The sequence below is a fragment of the Labeo rohita genome, chromosome 2 (genome assembly GCF_022985175.1).
Source record: "Labeo rohita strain BAU-BD-2019 chromosome 2, IGBB_LRoh.1.0, whole genome shotgun sequence".
Lineage (NCBI taxonomy): Eukaryota > Metazoa > Chordata > Actinopteri > Cypriniformes > Cyprinidae > Labeo > Labeo rohita.
Window position 1 is genome coordinate 3,224,017 of NC_066870.1, and position 16,228 is coordinate 3,240,244.

The 16,228-nt window shown below is 36.1% G+C and overlaps 1 protein-coding gene across 2 annotated transcripts in view; it reads right to left on the reverse strand.

Annotated features, from left to right (window-relative positions):
* slc22a23 (solute carrier family 22 member 23) overlaps window positions 1-13,038 on the reverse strand; it is a 57,728-nt gene extending 44,690 nt beyond the window's left edge. For both annotated transcript variants that reach the window (XR_007829570.1, XM_051133684.1), the window contains exon 1: window positions 12,128-13,038. Coding sequence is in view for 1 of the 2 variants with exons in the window: in XM_051133684.1 (XP_050989641.1) it covers window positions 12,128-12,526 (399 nt within the window). In the remaining variant the exon portion in view is untranslated. The remainder of the gene's footprint in view (window positions 1-12,127) is intronic.
* Window positions 13,039-16,228: the final 3,190 nt, after the last annotated feature.

Consider the following 16,228-nt stretch of genomic DNA (forward strand, 5'->3'; position numbering starts at 1 on the left):
TGTGTGTGTGTTTTAATTTTGTGTTGGTCATTATATATATTTCTGGAGCTTTGTCTCCAGAAAATAATTGGCTAATTAAATAAATGTCATCTTATTTGTTTATTTTGACATACACGACAAATGTCAAAATAATGTCATTAATTGGGTGTGAAACTCTAAGAAGAATGTGTGGCATTATGTGAATGTTACATAAAGCAAAAACATGACGTTTTCCAACCATTCATACATTGCACACATAACATAGATTAATCCTTGATTATGAACTTTAGCATAACTTTGCTGTGAACTGAACCGCAAGGATGCCGTGCTCTGAACGGAAGCGTCTGATCTTCACACACTATTTAGCTGTTCAGGAAGAGCTTCAATTCCCTCAAAGTCTGTGGTGCCAGTGGCTGAGACTGTCTGGGATCATCTGGTGTAATGGACCAGTGTGGTGCCGAAATCTGAAACCCCAGATTATGACCCTACATCACCCTACCACACAGGACCACATTATAAGTACAAGCTTTCAAATAACGTCACACACTTCATAGCATTTCCATTTTATCTAAGAGATGAAACACAGGCCAAATGGCTCCGTCTTTAAAACAGTGATGTGGTCGTGCTGGACCTGATGTTACGCTGGGAAGAGCACACTGAAGAAGCCAATAAATGGAAGCATATAAAATAATAGGAAGAGGTAGAGATGGACTGAAAGAAAACACTGAGTTAATTGAGGACTGGCTGTAGGGACTTTAGAGACTTCAGAAAGGCCCCGATACTCACAACAAAATTCCTCCTTTTAAATTTTTGTTTAGAGGGAAAGGAAGTCAGAAAGCTATTAGTCACAAAGTTTTTCAGTTTCATGTATCAGATTTCTTTTATAACTAGATAAATAAAGTTTGATGACAAGTCTGAAGGTTTAAAATAACACTGAAAAGATGATTTTACTCAGAGAAGTCAGAGAAATGCTCCTAACATGTTTTAGCCAATTGCTAATGAGTCATTGTGTTGCTAACATGTTTCTAGCATGATTTGGAACATTGCTAACATATTTTGCCAAATTGCTAGCATGTTTAACATGCTGCTAGCGTGATTTAACACATTACTAGCATGTTTCTAGCAAGGTTTAACCAAACTCTCTTCCAAGGAAAATCGGTTCACTCAGCAGCCATATCTAAATGAATTAAATGAATGAAGTCCTATCTAAATGAATAGGGAAATCCTCAAATCCAATGCGCATGTGCAGTCATAAGCGCGAGTCTCAGGTTTCTATGGAAACTGGAGCTTCTAACTGCAGTGACACAATGACTTTATAGATCAGCAATTGGCTGTTTTATTCAGAAGGCAGGACTGTTCCGCCATATTGCACGTTGCAGTTTCTCCCACTCATAGGATTAATAGGAGTTGACTATCTTTGTATACCTAGAGTCTTTGGTTTAACACATTGCTAGCATCTTTTAACATGTACCAGTGTTGTTAGAATGAGTTGCTACAAAGATTAACCACATTGTTACCATGTAATAACAAATTGCTAACATGATTTACCATGTTCTAACATTAATTAAAACACATTGCTAACATGCTATTGCAAACATGTTAACCTTATGCTAGCATGTCTTAAATCTATGACCAAAGCTAGTGGAAGGCAAGCCTGCAACCTTTAGCCAAAAAAGTGTAATGGCTAATGCTAACAATGAGGAGACAAGAGGCCATTATTTTTTTATTTTTTTGGAATGGCTGTCAATGGAGGAGACATTTTACTGCACTGAATAAACAGGGGTTTTTGAGGAAACAGCTCACGTTTGTTAATAAAGCAACAGCCTATCAGCCTTACACAGAAAAATAGGGGTTTAAAACTGTACCTTTTAGGGTACAACAGCTTGTCGCTGGAGCATTACATTCTTAAAAATAAAAGTGCTTAAAATGGTTCTTCACAGCGATGCCATAGAAGAACCATTTTTGGTTCCACGAAGAACCATTCAGTTAAAGGTTCTTTAAAGATTCATCTCTTTCTTAATAATAAGGACCTTATTTTGCCACAAAGAACCTTTTGTGAAACAGAAAGGTTCTTCAGATGTTAAAGGTTCTTCATGGAACCATTCAGACAAAAAAGGTTCTTCTATGGCATCAAGAAGAACCTTTATTTTTAAGAGTGTACCCTTAAAAGGACATGTTTGCACCTTTTTTTTAAACCCCTAATAGGTACATTTAGAGTACTAAATGAATCCAAGACTGTTACTCTTAATCCAATTTTAAGTAATACAGATCCTCTCATCTCACGATAGTAAGACAATCTCTGCTGTGACGTTGCTAGCATAACACTGACGATGATGTTGCTGTTTTAACATTGCAACTTCTGACTTGAAACACTAAATGTTCTAAAGAAGAAGAAAAGGAAGACAACTATTATGTTATGACCACAAGTACACACTTCTTTATAGACACTGGTAATTTTAATACAAATACCATAGTTAAACTATGCTTAGTGAATGAATTTGTGGTTACCATGATTTCACTTCCATAACCTTGTTTTTTAGTTTTATTTGTAATGAAACCATGGTTAATTCTCATGAGGGAGAGGAAGTTGTTTTGATTAAAGATTATAAAGTAAAAAAAAAAAAAAAAAAAATCATTTATAATAAATATTGCAATATTTCATAAAAAAAAAAGAAATGTCAATTTTGATTTCATGGCGACTTTAATGTCATTAGATTAGACTTGTGATCAATTCCTTGTTTCAGAACCTGCGAGTATGAGAGAGTTACGGGAAACTGTTTTAAATAGCATCTCTGATGCCACCCAGAATAGCCTTGCAACCACTTAACAACACCCTGACAATCAATGTGTTTATATGCATGTTCTTTAACAGATTATGTTATGTAATAAGATGACAATGCATTACACATCTTCTCTTGAGTATTTAAAGCTTTACTTAACCTCACAATTCACATAATAAATAGAATACTTGCATGGATGCTCATGCTTTGACATCACCACTGGGAAATAACCTAACTTTTAAAAACGTCTTGTGAACATGTCTCTGTGAACACGGTTATTGGTTTGCATGCAAACTGGAAAAATGGAAAATGTAAACATGCTCACTGTACATAACTGCATACAGTAGCAATGTTCTGACAACCACACGGTTACTCAAAAATTCTTTATAAAACATATAAAGACAACAAGAAAATCAGGTTTTATTTGCTGTATTGTTTGAAGACAAAGATAAGGGGATCATTGAGGCACTTGGACAGTGCACTGCATGTGGGACTGGGAATGTGTGCCCTTGTTATGCATAACTCTGTCTTCAAGAGAGCAAGAGAAAGAAAGAGCAATGAGCAAAAGAGAAAGGAAGAGAGAGAGAGAGAGAGAGACTGTGTGAAGGGTGAATTGTATTTGCTGGTGAAACAAGAAAGCAAGCAAAAAGGGCCCATTGTCTTTTGCTTGTAACGACGTGTTACTACGCCACAGTACAATAGTGCAATGAGAAACCCTACATTGCATTTAGTGAGATGAATTATTGTAAATGTGCAAATAAATCTTTATAGACAACATGAGCTGAATCTGTTCATAAAACATTTAAAATCTAATAAAATCAAAGAAATCATTAACATCTTAAGCAATTATTACAATAGCTGTTAACATTTCTAAATGAGAATATCCTGAGGGAACATTGCTGAACATTTACACTGTCGAACCAAATGTCTTCAAGTTGTTTACCATAGGCTTCATTTTACTCATGAGTTGAAAAACCCCATTTGGAAAGAACGAGTGGTGAATTAGTTTTACAGGTTCTGATGTCACACCTGCACTACTCTCTGCTGTCAGTAGGAATGAGTAAAATCCCAAATAATTTGGGTGTAGGTTTGATAATTCTGCTTCCGCAATATGCTTTCACTACTTATTCTGTCAAACACTAATTTAAGGTCATTTGAGTCCAGCTCATAAGTCTGAATGAAAAATTGTGAATAAGCGCCTCATGTTTCCGTCTAAAAGATCAAGTCACGCCAGCTGATAAAGAAACAGTGAGTTGACCTGAACAACTTCAGGCCGACAGCTGGGTAAATACAATGTGTGTGGGTGGATGTGTGTGCAAATGTGTCTGCAGAAAACTAAAGCTCACATTTCCATGTCCATCACTAGCTCAAACAAATAAATAAAAAACCCACTCTATCTGTGTCATGTTACAATGGTGATCTAGCATTGACAGCTGGATCATTACACGCTCAGTTTGCAATTTGCGTTTTTATAATACATCCGAAAATCTATGATGACGAACAATACACAAAGAAAAATGTGAGTCGATACCGTATGCATGAAGTTCCGTGGAACCAGCAGCATTCTGAAGGATTCGACTCTCCCCTATCGTCATCTTTTGTCTTTGCTATCTCGGAAATGCTGCAGGGCCTAAAAAGCCGCATGACTTGAAAACACTGAACTGAAAACTATAAAACAGTGTCCCATTATCACCATTCCTTCATTACTGTCCTAATCCCCATACAACATGGGAACAAGGAAAAGTTTAAAAGTGTGCATGGGTATGTGTAAATTAATGTATAACTTTTAGTAGCTGCACAACAAATGTCATTATAAATTTGCAATGTGCAATGCCAATAAAATCATTCTATACTAGGGATGTCACAATACTCAATATAATATTGAACGGTTCGGTATGCCATCCAAGGTTCAATACGTGCTTGTGAATTGCGTGTCTTCAGTTCTGCATTTAAATAATGTCCTTGTTTTATTTCTCTCGAAATTTGCTGTGTGTGTGCCTGTGACTGAGATGAGGAAACGCCTCCCCGTTTATATTTGAAAAAGCAACACTTGCAGAGCATCTTTCCTTCTAATGAAATGCAATGATAAGCCTTTCTAAACTTATCCAACAAAAGAGAACATTATGACTTATTTTAACTTCAACTTATTTTACTTTAACTGTTATCTCTTTGACGCATATGTGGATTTTCTGCACGAGAGCGTCCTCTGGCATCCACTATGAATGAAACCCATCCTATCTTGTGTAAAAATCAGAAAAACAATACCTCTCTCAAAAGACATGATAAGCAGACATAATAATAATAATGCCTTTTCCAATGTACAGAGGTTTACAGGAGTATTTTGTTGTTAATTAGATGCAAAAAACCCCCAAACCAACCAACCAAAAAAAAAAAAAAAAAAAACATACTGATGTGTCAAGCTATCAGAATTGAAACGAACTGAAAACGGTGGTATTATTCTACAATAATAATAATAATAATAATATTATATTAATAGTACTATATTCTATTGGCAGATTTCAGCTACAAAAATAATAATTTTGCATGGGTAATGTTGAATTTCTAGACGGTAGTGTTTGTGAGATTACCAGTATGCTGGTGCAGTATGACCTTATCAGCAGTCCAATACTTCATTATAGATCAGTGATTATGCCATAAACCCAATTTCACCATTATTCCTCTCACATCCACCCAATAACACTGTAGATTTGCATGGGCAAGCACTATTTATATTTTCTTCAAAAAACGTGAAAATCTAATTTGACCAGCTGTTTTAAATGAGTATTTTTAATATTTCAGCAATTCTGGAGTAAGATTTTAGGCTTAATATAGACTACAAGAACTATGAGTATGGATCTATCGATCTATATCCATTAATTTTTTCATCCATCCACCCATTCCAGTTAGTGATGAAAAAATCTTGGTTTACAAAACCTTTGCAAAAAATGTTTTTAAAAATAATAAACTGTTTTAATAAAAATCCAGAATATACACATTTGGTCACACTTTATTTTAAGGATTAGGGCTGCTGAATATGGACATGCATGAATTATTTAATAATAATTCCTTTAGCACTTTTCAGATTAACTAAATCTGTGCATGCACCTTAAAGGAGAAGTTCACTTCCAGAACAAAAATTTACAGATAATATACTCATCCCATTATCATTCTTTCTTCAGTCGTAAAGAAATTGTTTTTTGAGAAAAATATTTCAGGAATTATCTCCATATAGTGGACTTTAATGGTGTCTGTGAGTTTGAATGTCCTAAATGCAGTTTCAATGCAGCTTCAAAGGGCTCTAAACGATCCCAGCCAAGGAATAAGTGTCTTATCTAGCGAAATGATCAGTCATTTTCTTAAAAAAAAAAAAAACAACAACAAAGAAATTTTTTTATACTTTTTAACCTCAAGTGCTCATCTTGTCTAGCTGTGTCATGTGCATGTGTACTCTGTGTAATCTGGTTCAATACAGTTAGGGTAGGTTGAAAAACTCCCATCACATTTTCTCTTCTAATTTCGAAATCATCCTACATCACTGCAGTACTGACCCAGTGTTTACAAAGTGAACGTGCAACCCCTTTACAAAAAGAAAAATAATAATAATAAAAAAGTAAAACAGCGATGTAGGATGATTTTGAAGTTTGTTGGAGAAAATGAGATGAGAGTTTTTCAACATACCCTAATTGTATTGACCTGAATTACACAGAGTACGCATTTTTTTTTTTTTTAAATGACCGATCGTTTCTTGCTCGGTTGAGATCTTTTAGATCTGTATTTAAACTGCATTTTGGACGTTCAAACTCACAGGCACCACTGAAGTCCACTATATGGAGAGAAATCCTGAAATGTTTTCCTCAAAAAACAATTTCTTTACAATTGAAAAAAAGAAAGGCATGAACATCTTGGATCACAATGGGGTGAGTACATTTTCTGTAATTTTTGTTCTCATAGTGAACTTCTCCTTTAAAACATCTTAAAGACCAGGACACACAGTCTAGACCAGAAGTGTCCAGTTGTGTTCCTGGAGGTCCACCGTCCTGAAGGGTTCAGCTCTAACCTGCCTGAAGGTTTCTAGGAGAAGTCCTGAAGCCTTCGAACAGCTGATTCGAGTGTGTTAAATTGAAAGGCATAGGGGCAGAAAATCGCCTGCCTCATGTTTAACCTTACATAAACCTTCCAGACCAATCAATCCGCTTCAGCACTGTGTGTTTATCAGTCTGCATCAGTTCAGCAACTAGTAATCAAATTAGTGAAAGAAGCCTGTAAATACTGCCTGTAAATATCTAAGTTATCTAAGTGATAACTTAGATTTTTGAGTTGATTCAACTTAAAAATTTTAAGGCAGCTGGGTAACAAACCCAGCTTTTAAGTTTAACAATCCACATTTTTAGCTTAGTCAAATATCAAACTGACGCAAACATCTAAATTGTCACTTAGTACAACTTATAATTTCAAGTTGACTAAACTTATTTAAGTTGACTGAACTTAACATTTTTAGGCAGCAGGGTAACAAATTATTTTAAGTTGACTCAACAAGTTGTGTTTTTGTTGTTGTTTTACATTGTAGGAGTAATTTAAACAAACAGCTGCTAATCTAATAAGAAATTAGGTTTTGGCAACACTGACAGCATCTGTGCTCCTAATAAAATTCCATATTACATTCTTGATTACACAATGATTTACAGGCCTATGTGAGTTATGAATGGCTTGAATCACTCAATTCATTATTAATTTCAGTAAATGAAAACTTCAGGTACAGTAGATCAGCTGCAGCACCTACAGTATGTTTAACCTACACTGATAAATGGTTCATAACAAGATGAATCAGCTTCATCAAAATGCCTAGCAGTGCTATTCATCAAGATGATTGGTTCATGAGCCCAGTTTTATCCTATTTACAGTTTTGTTATTGAATCAGAACCCTTCAGGCCTGATCCTGACCTCGTCATCAGAATACAACATCAGAGCCAAATGTGCACAGTTCTGCAGCTCTGCATGTCCCAGCGATGATAATCTCCTATTCATTTTACCACATCTTATTAAAATAAAAGCCTGTGGGGCCTCCGATGCAATTAGAATAGTCCTCAAAATCTGAAAGGGCTCTCCCGACGGAAAATAACTTTCAGAGGCTGTCTGAGGAGCTCAGAGAAGAAGAACAAGGATTATTTTCCAGGGACTTTTCCGACTTCCTTAACTTGCAACTTCAACCATTTCTTGATTCTGAGATATTCCTTTGGAGATTTGTTTGCTTGTTTCGGGTCATTATCATGCATTATAATTGCTATCAGCTTCTTTTCACCCAGTGCGACATTTGAAAATGTGACCAAACAGGCCAAAATTGGAATGGAGCAAACTGCCCCAGAAGTCCTGCTTCTTGTTAGGGACGTTCCAGAATTGACTGTGAGGTCGACTGAGAGTTTTAATGTTGTGCATTTAATTATGGTGCAAATGCACACAGAGTTGCTGAGTTTGCTGATAGCTTGCTGTACTTTAGCATATTAACAGTCCACATGGTAAAACCCTTCTAGAGTTATTTTATTATTAATCTATCTCTTTGACCCAATGAGACACGATTGTGAGACATCTTGCTCTGTGCTTTAGAGATGAATTTGGTGGGATAAACTGTTGCATGGATTCAGGCAGCCCTTTTTAACTTTGCATGATCGTACTATGAACTTTGGTGCTGATAACTAAACCAAACCAGTTTAGAGAGTTTAAATACATCAAATTTTTACCAATTTGCATCTAACTGCACTAACCCCACACAAGATTTGACCTTTCTGTTTAAGCTGTACAAAATGTGCAACTATTAGAACAGAAAATATGAATGCAGGGCACAATAATAAATTGTTGCCAAAAGCAACTGTACAAATGTACAAAGCAAATTGGGATCCGAAAAGAGGATAGGATCACTATGATTTTGGGTATGATTTGGATAATTTGCAAGACCTGTCAAATGATTTTTTCCAACAAAATGGCACGTATGTGCATGATCATTGTATGACAACCAACTCCCTCAAAAAACAAACAAATGCACATCTCAAAGCCAACCGAACCTAACCTAGCTGAACAAATATTGATCATTCTGGCATTTACACGTGTCACTCCTTATGACAAGAGCTCAAAACGGCTCAAGGAAATAACTGAAGCGATCACCTATCATTTATGCAAAAACATGCTGACAGCACTGCAGTCGGCTTCCAAAGACTGATACAAAGTCTTGACAAAAAATACCAAGAGCCATCACACATGAATCTTTCACCAAGAGAAGTGCATGAGAAATGCAAAGCATGTGTTGAATTAGAGCTAAAGCAGGTGAAACATTACGACAATCACACATTTGTGGTCAATCTGAACAACGGATCTGCACACGGGGTGCAGCATGCAGCATTTTATTAAGTAGACGCCAGAAAGAGCTCACTTTCCTAAAGATCACACTGGAGAAAACATCTCAAGTTTTGAAGGAAGCTTTGGCAGCCTGGCTGAGGACTTTGTAAGGAGCAGCGAGGGTACAAATACAGTGAAGACTGCTTTGAGCAAATGTACGAGATTTATGTTAGCTTAGAATATTAAGAAAAATTTGAATTGAAATGACAAACAAAACTAGTGTCTACAGGTGTCAAATATATTATTTATTTGTTGCACTACTTGTAGTTATTTTTAAATGCAATGAGAGCCAGAAAGATGCAAATAACATATTTAACCAAACTTTTCAGAATTGTTTAGCAGGATGAACCTCAGTTGAAAGAAATCATGTTAGCTAAAGAGCTTTCAGGAAGAATTTCAGCTTCCCAAGTGTGCACTCATAGCAGAGTGGCCTGGAAAGGTTGGCCTCAAGGTGATAGACTGGATTCTGTCTCTGGTTGTTTTAGCTGACCATAAAACGAGACCTGGTGCCACAATGGCGCAACACAATATGACCAAGAATCTGTAAGGTACTAATTCATTTCAGGAGTTCACAGATGCCTTTTCCACCAAAGACTATGTCAGAATTTCCAACCTGAAATAAACTCTTCATCTACTAACAAAAAAAAAAAAACGGTTGTGGAGAATAAAGACATTGACCTGTCACAAAACGTGTTATCTAAAATGTGTATCTACATGAAGTTACCAAAGAACGTATCTGGTTACAGTGAAATTACAAGTCATAAGGGTCAGTTTTTTGAAACTGAGATTTATACATCACCTGAAAGCTGCATAAATAAGCTTTGATTATGGAAAGGATAGGAAAATATTTCAAAGAGATACAACTATCTGAAAATAAATAAATAAGTAAATAAAATATTGAGAAGTTGTCCAAATGAAGTTCTTAGCAATGCATATTACTAATCAAAAATTAAGTCACGATATATTTACAGTACGAAATTTACAAAATATCTTCATGGAACATGATCTTTACGTAATATCCTAATGATTTTAGCATAACAGAAAAATGTATAATATTGACCCAAAAAATGTATTGTTGGGCATTGCTACAAATATACCAGTGTTACTTATGACTGGTTTTGTGGTCCAGGGTCACATTTTACACCACCCATCAAAAGTTTGGGGTCAGCAAATTTTTTTTTTTTTTTTACTTTCAGCAAGGATCCATTAAACTGATCAACAGTACAGTGAAACTATTTATATTATTACCAAAAAAAAAAAAAAAAAAAAAAAAAAAAGGTACAAAACTGAATTAAAACAACATTACTTAAAATGAATGAACTTTGCTGCCTTTTGTAACTGTTTCACGGTTTCCAAAAAAATATTAAGCAGCACAACTGTTTTCAACATTGATAATAATCATAAATGTTATAATACCACCAAATCAGCATATTTGATCAGAATAATTTCTGAAAGATCATGTGACACTGAAGACTGGCATAATGATGCTAAAAATTCAGCTTTTCGTCACAGAAATAATATATTCAAAAAGAAATAGATATTTTAAATTGTAATAAAAAAAATGTTACTGTATTTTTGTGATCAAATAACGGCAGCATTGGTATGCATGAGAATTTTGAATGGCTGCAAATTTGTGGTAGCATTTATTGGTGTGCCCACCTGTATGACTTTGACTTAAAGGATTAAACAGTCATTATTTACACAAGACTTCAGACTTCAGAATGTAAAAGGCAGTGACGTCTGCATGACCTGCAAAGGTTCTCAGCGCTGTTCCTGGAGCCCCTCAACAGTGCTCATTTGGTTTATTACAAGCGATCTAATAAAATGTCAGCTTGAATTCATATTCCACATCCAATTATTTACGTATGTAGCAAGCAGATGTGTAAAAAACAGGATAAACGTAGAAACAAGGTAATCAGTACCCTGACACAAACCCTAAAAAAGGCAGGGTGTATATTATGCCTTACTTAATATGAAAGGTGATATTAAATAAACCTTTGTTGTTGTTATTGTTTTTATGCATATAAAATATGGATCATACAGACCATAGTTTCAATATATAAATAAATAAAAATGATGGCTCTCTTTTGAATGCTGGAAAGGCATGCCAACACAGTTATAGGATTTCCTTTCAGAGAGAACAGCAAAGACATGGGTAAATTGATGCTTTCGTACAAGTTTGCTGATTCACTGTTATGCCAGGGTATGTGCCCTGCTTATAGGTCTGTGGGTCTTTTTCCCTCATTATATTTACAAATGCTGTACAAGCCAAATATGTAATAAAACAACCTGCCTCACTGCTTGCACATAATTTGAGCATCTAGAAAATAAGGTGAAGATTTGAGTCGTACAGCACTTCTGATGAAGACTACCTACCGGCTCCTTGACTGTAACTGTTACTAATAGGGAATCTGCCTCCACTTACCAGATTAGCAGGGAAGGACATAATGTGACACTAATATGATAAACTCAAAAGGCCTGCGGTGGCTTTCTCCCATCTCTGTAGGCTGCTCAGAATTACTGTGTAATCCTCAGAGTTTGTTGACCCATATTCACTATTGCACAATGCACCGACAGGCTAATAGAGGCCAAAGGGCAGGACGCAGATGGTTAAATGGGTGCTGTTGTTTTTTTTAAAGCGTAGTTATGTCATCTGGTCAGCATGAGGGAACCCAGTGACATGACACCCCGTGATGGCTGGCACCTTGTCAGCTGTTGATGCAGATGACTCATATTCGTCTCAGTCAGCAATGCCATTCTTTCCCTATGCGTATGGAGAGTTGTTCCCTTGCACTGTGATGCAGGCCCCTAGATGCTTTGTAAACAAACTCACCTTTACACATGCATTCATGCGGGAGCTCTCATGAAAAAAAAAAAAGTGTGTGAAATTTAACTGCGTTAATGCCATGCGTGCTTGCCTAAACTGCGCGTGCAAGAAGAACATTGCCGCTGTTGCGGACGAGTTGAACACACACTCTTACCTTGGTGACAACATTTTCCTTTAGTCCAATTTCCAGTTCACATCCTGACGGCATACACATGCATTGTGATGACGCATTAGTGGCGTTGCTTCCATTATTGACGCCGCTAAACGCCGGGGTCGTGGCGTTGGGCGAATGCTGGCTGTTGTTCGGCTGCACTTGAGCGCACTGCTGAGGCTCAGCCAGGAGAAAACTGTCCGAAAATTGGCTGAAGCCAATGAAAATGGCCGGGATCCATGTTAAAACGATCAGCTGTTTCTGAAACCTCCCAAATCCGCCCACGCTAGGTAAAACGCGGCCGTCGATCTGCGAGAGTACATCGGGCGATTTATTCGTTTCGGGGGTGACGAAGCCGTTCTCCGGTGGATGAGGCTCGATGTCCAGCTGAGACACGGCCATCACCGTCTCGCACAGACTGCAGCCCGGCTCGGTAATGCGTCAGAACCACACAGTCCCCGTTTGCACTGGATACACAGTCAAAAAAGAGAGCTTTACGTCCAGTGCTCAGGGAGTGGTTTGCGTGTCTTCACCCGCTTAAAAGGCGTCACAAAGTGTTCGCGATTAATCAATAGACAAAAGTCGCCGGCTTAGCCCGACCGCTCCGCTATCCAAACACGCTTCTGGTCGGAAAACAACAGCAGCGATCAAAGAGAGCGATTCGTTTCATCGGCATGTTGCTGCTCCGTGCCCATTTCCACCATTCACAGCCACAGGTAACACACCTGTCCCGGTACACGCAGCCCCACAGACCCGCCGCGGGTGACATTACACTCAGACATGCGTCATAATCCACTCAAGAGCTGAGGAATCTCTCTGTCCGACACAAATAACCTAGTTATTTCAATTCGCATACACTCAATAGGCTCTCCGGTGATGATATGGACCGAACGAGCAGTCCTGAGGGCGGAACTTCGACCGAACGTCCCCCTTCAACACATTCATTGGATGGCATTGATTCCAGTCACAGTGTGTTCAGAACTTCAGAACCTCATCAGGTCTACTTGTTTAAAAAAAAAAAAAAACTGTATATTTTAAAGATTTAAGTAGTTATGCTCTTTAATAATCGTTTTCTAAAATTATTAAATGAATAAAAATCTTTCTATTTTGCAGTAACTGCTGCCATCTATCGGGCCAAACTGGCAGACAATAAATGGCAATTCCTTAGCAAGTGTTGTGATAAAAACGAAAATTGTGTTATATGTTATGCTGTATTTAACTTATGAATTTTATATACACAGTAAGCTCAGAAGTCTGCATTTATTTTATCCAAACCCTACAGCAAAAGCTGTGATATTGTGAAATATTTGTACTATTTAAAATAATTGCTTTCATTTTGAATATATTTTAAAATGTAATTTATTCCTGTGATCAAAGCTGAATTGTCAGCATCATTACTCCAGTGTCACATGATCCTTTAGAAATTATTCTAATATGCTGATTGCTGTTAAAGAAACTTTAAAAAAAAAAAAAAAAAAAAAAATAATAATAATATTATCAATATTTAAAACATTTTTTTTAGGATTCTTTGGTGGATAGAAAGATCCAAAAATCTGCATTTATCTGAAATAAAAAGCTTTTTAACATTATACACTATACCATTCAAAAGCTTGGAGTCAGTATATATATATATTTTTTTTTATTTAGCAAGGATGCTTTAAATTCATCAGAAGTGATGATAAAGACTTTTATAATGTTACAAAATATTTATATTTCAAATAAATGCTGTTCTTCTGAACTTTATATTCATCAGAGAAACCTGAAAAAAGTCTACTCAGCTGTTTTAAACATAATAATATATATATATATATATATATATATATATATAAAAAAGCTGTCATTGGGGCGGTATGACATTTTAAACGGTACTAATATGTACAATTTAGGTGCTAATATGTGCACTTTAGGTACTAATACGTGGCATTTACGTACTAATATGCACCCTTGAGGGGTAATTAAGGTACAAAATTGTACCTTTGGAAAAGGTACCACCACACTGACAGCTTTTGTACCTTTTCTTTTTTTTTGAGAGAGAGAGTGTAGGCTATACACAGCTGGTTGTGTTTTATATAGGTATGCAATTATACAATTTTTTGAATATTTTACTTCTAATATTTACGGGCAAGCATTATTTGATTAGCCATGCCATCTTGTGGTGACCAGTAGTGTTACAGGAATTGTCTTCATTGTAATTGTGTTTCCAGAAGAGAGAAAACGATTAAAGCCAACGAACCTGGGATTTGAAGGTAGTGGCTGAACAGCTGGACTCCTTTTATCCCAAGAGTAAAACACATGCTTAAGGTTTGCTCGGAGAACATGTTTTAACTTGTATTCACATTCAATATGCTTTATTCACTGATCAAAAGACACCTGACATGAAAACAAAAATAGCAATACTTTTTTAAATCCTTAGCCAAAAATTCTAAGGGATTCTGAAATCAATTCTGAAACCTCTCAGAATCAATTATGATCTAGATAAAGTGAAAGAGAAAGAGAAAGAGAAAGAAAGAGAATCCAGTAGGATCTTATTTGTTGTCAAATAAGGAAGCCTATTATTTTCTTGCTGGTTTGTTCATTTCATTTAGTCCTCAGAGAGACTGGGTTTACTTAGATGCTTTACTCAGCTATTAGCATTGCTCAGTTTTGTTATTTTCTGTAACCTTGACATCATCTCTGCTTTTGTTTACACACTGAACGTGTGAACGTTCTCCTGTTATGGCAGAAAAGAGATGCTGGTCACACCCTTTTATTAAAGTCTTCAACCTTTGATCCGAGCCATGAGTCATAAACACAGTCATGTGATATGCTTTTTATTGAAGTATTTTACAGTTTTAGTTGTTTTAAATGATCTCTTTAAAAAAAAAGACTAATACAGTATAGAGAAAACAGCTGCTATTTGTTACACAGGGAGATTCTTATTAATATTAACTAATGCTTATTTTATGTTGTGGTTTTGTCAAGTTCATCAAAGAAGTCGGCGCCAATTCCCTCGCGGTTAGTGCGGTAACATATAGCGCAATTGCGCTCACTGCAACCCGAGTTCGAATCTCCGGCTCTCTTCACCCAATGCTGTCCTGTCTACTCTACATTGTCCTGTACAAATAAAGGCATAAAAATCACAGAAATTAATCAAATACTTCAGAATATCTTTGTGGGTTCTGAGTCAGAATTTTAATTCCAATATCATCACATATATATATATATATATATATATATATAGTGGCTCTTGGGCAAAACAGTGAACACAATAAAACCAACATGACACTAAGTCAATGCTAACAAGACAGATTTATGATCTGATTAAGACTGATCTTTGTTGTCAGGTTGGGTGTACTTTTATGCAGGCGATTAATTACGATATCTGTTAATCTTTACCATTTTCGTTAATTGTTTTGTGTAACTAATAACAGTTTACATTTAGGTAAAAAAGCTGTTAAATATAATGTAGTATTTAATGACAGGTTCCCATTAAGACCACTTACCCCATAAGGTCAACTATTCAGAGTTGAAAAAAGTAGTAAAAAGTCTCAGGTCATGTTTTTGTGGAGATTATATGTAGATCTTTTCCTCTGCAGTTGTGGAATCTTTCCAGACAGTGGTAAAAAAAAAAAAAAGTAATAATGTTATATAAGGCAGATAAAACCGTGGTGTATAACTCTTCTGATCTTTGATGTTTGTATATCCTATAGTGACAGTATAGCAGTATTCATTTAAGGATTTTACTGTCTTTTGTGATTGCGTAAGAGTGAAAATGGGTTAGTCTTTGTTGGTTGATGAAATCATTAGGTGTGCGTCATCTGTTGTAGTATCTGATGAGTTAGTATCTAGTGTGTGAATGTGTGAAAATTTGATGACTAAGTGAGAAACCAAATCACTGAATGCTCTGAAAGCAGACAGATGTTTCATCGTCTAGCTGTATTCTGTACTTTGACCCTTTCAAGTTCCTCCCAAACTCGCTCTCCCTTGGAAAGAATTTGCATTTTTTTTCTTTACTCTACAATTTGCCATGATTGTCAGATACTTCTCTAGTAAAATAATAAATAAATCAATCAAATCAAAACCTATCAAAAATGCCAGTGTTCTGTGTTCTCTTGCCAGGGAGTT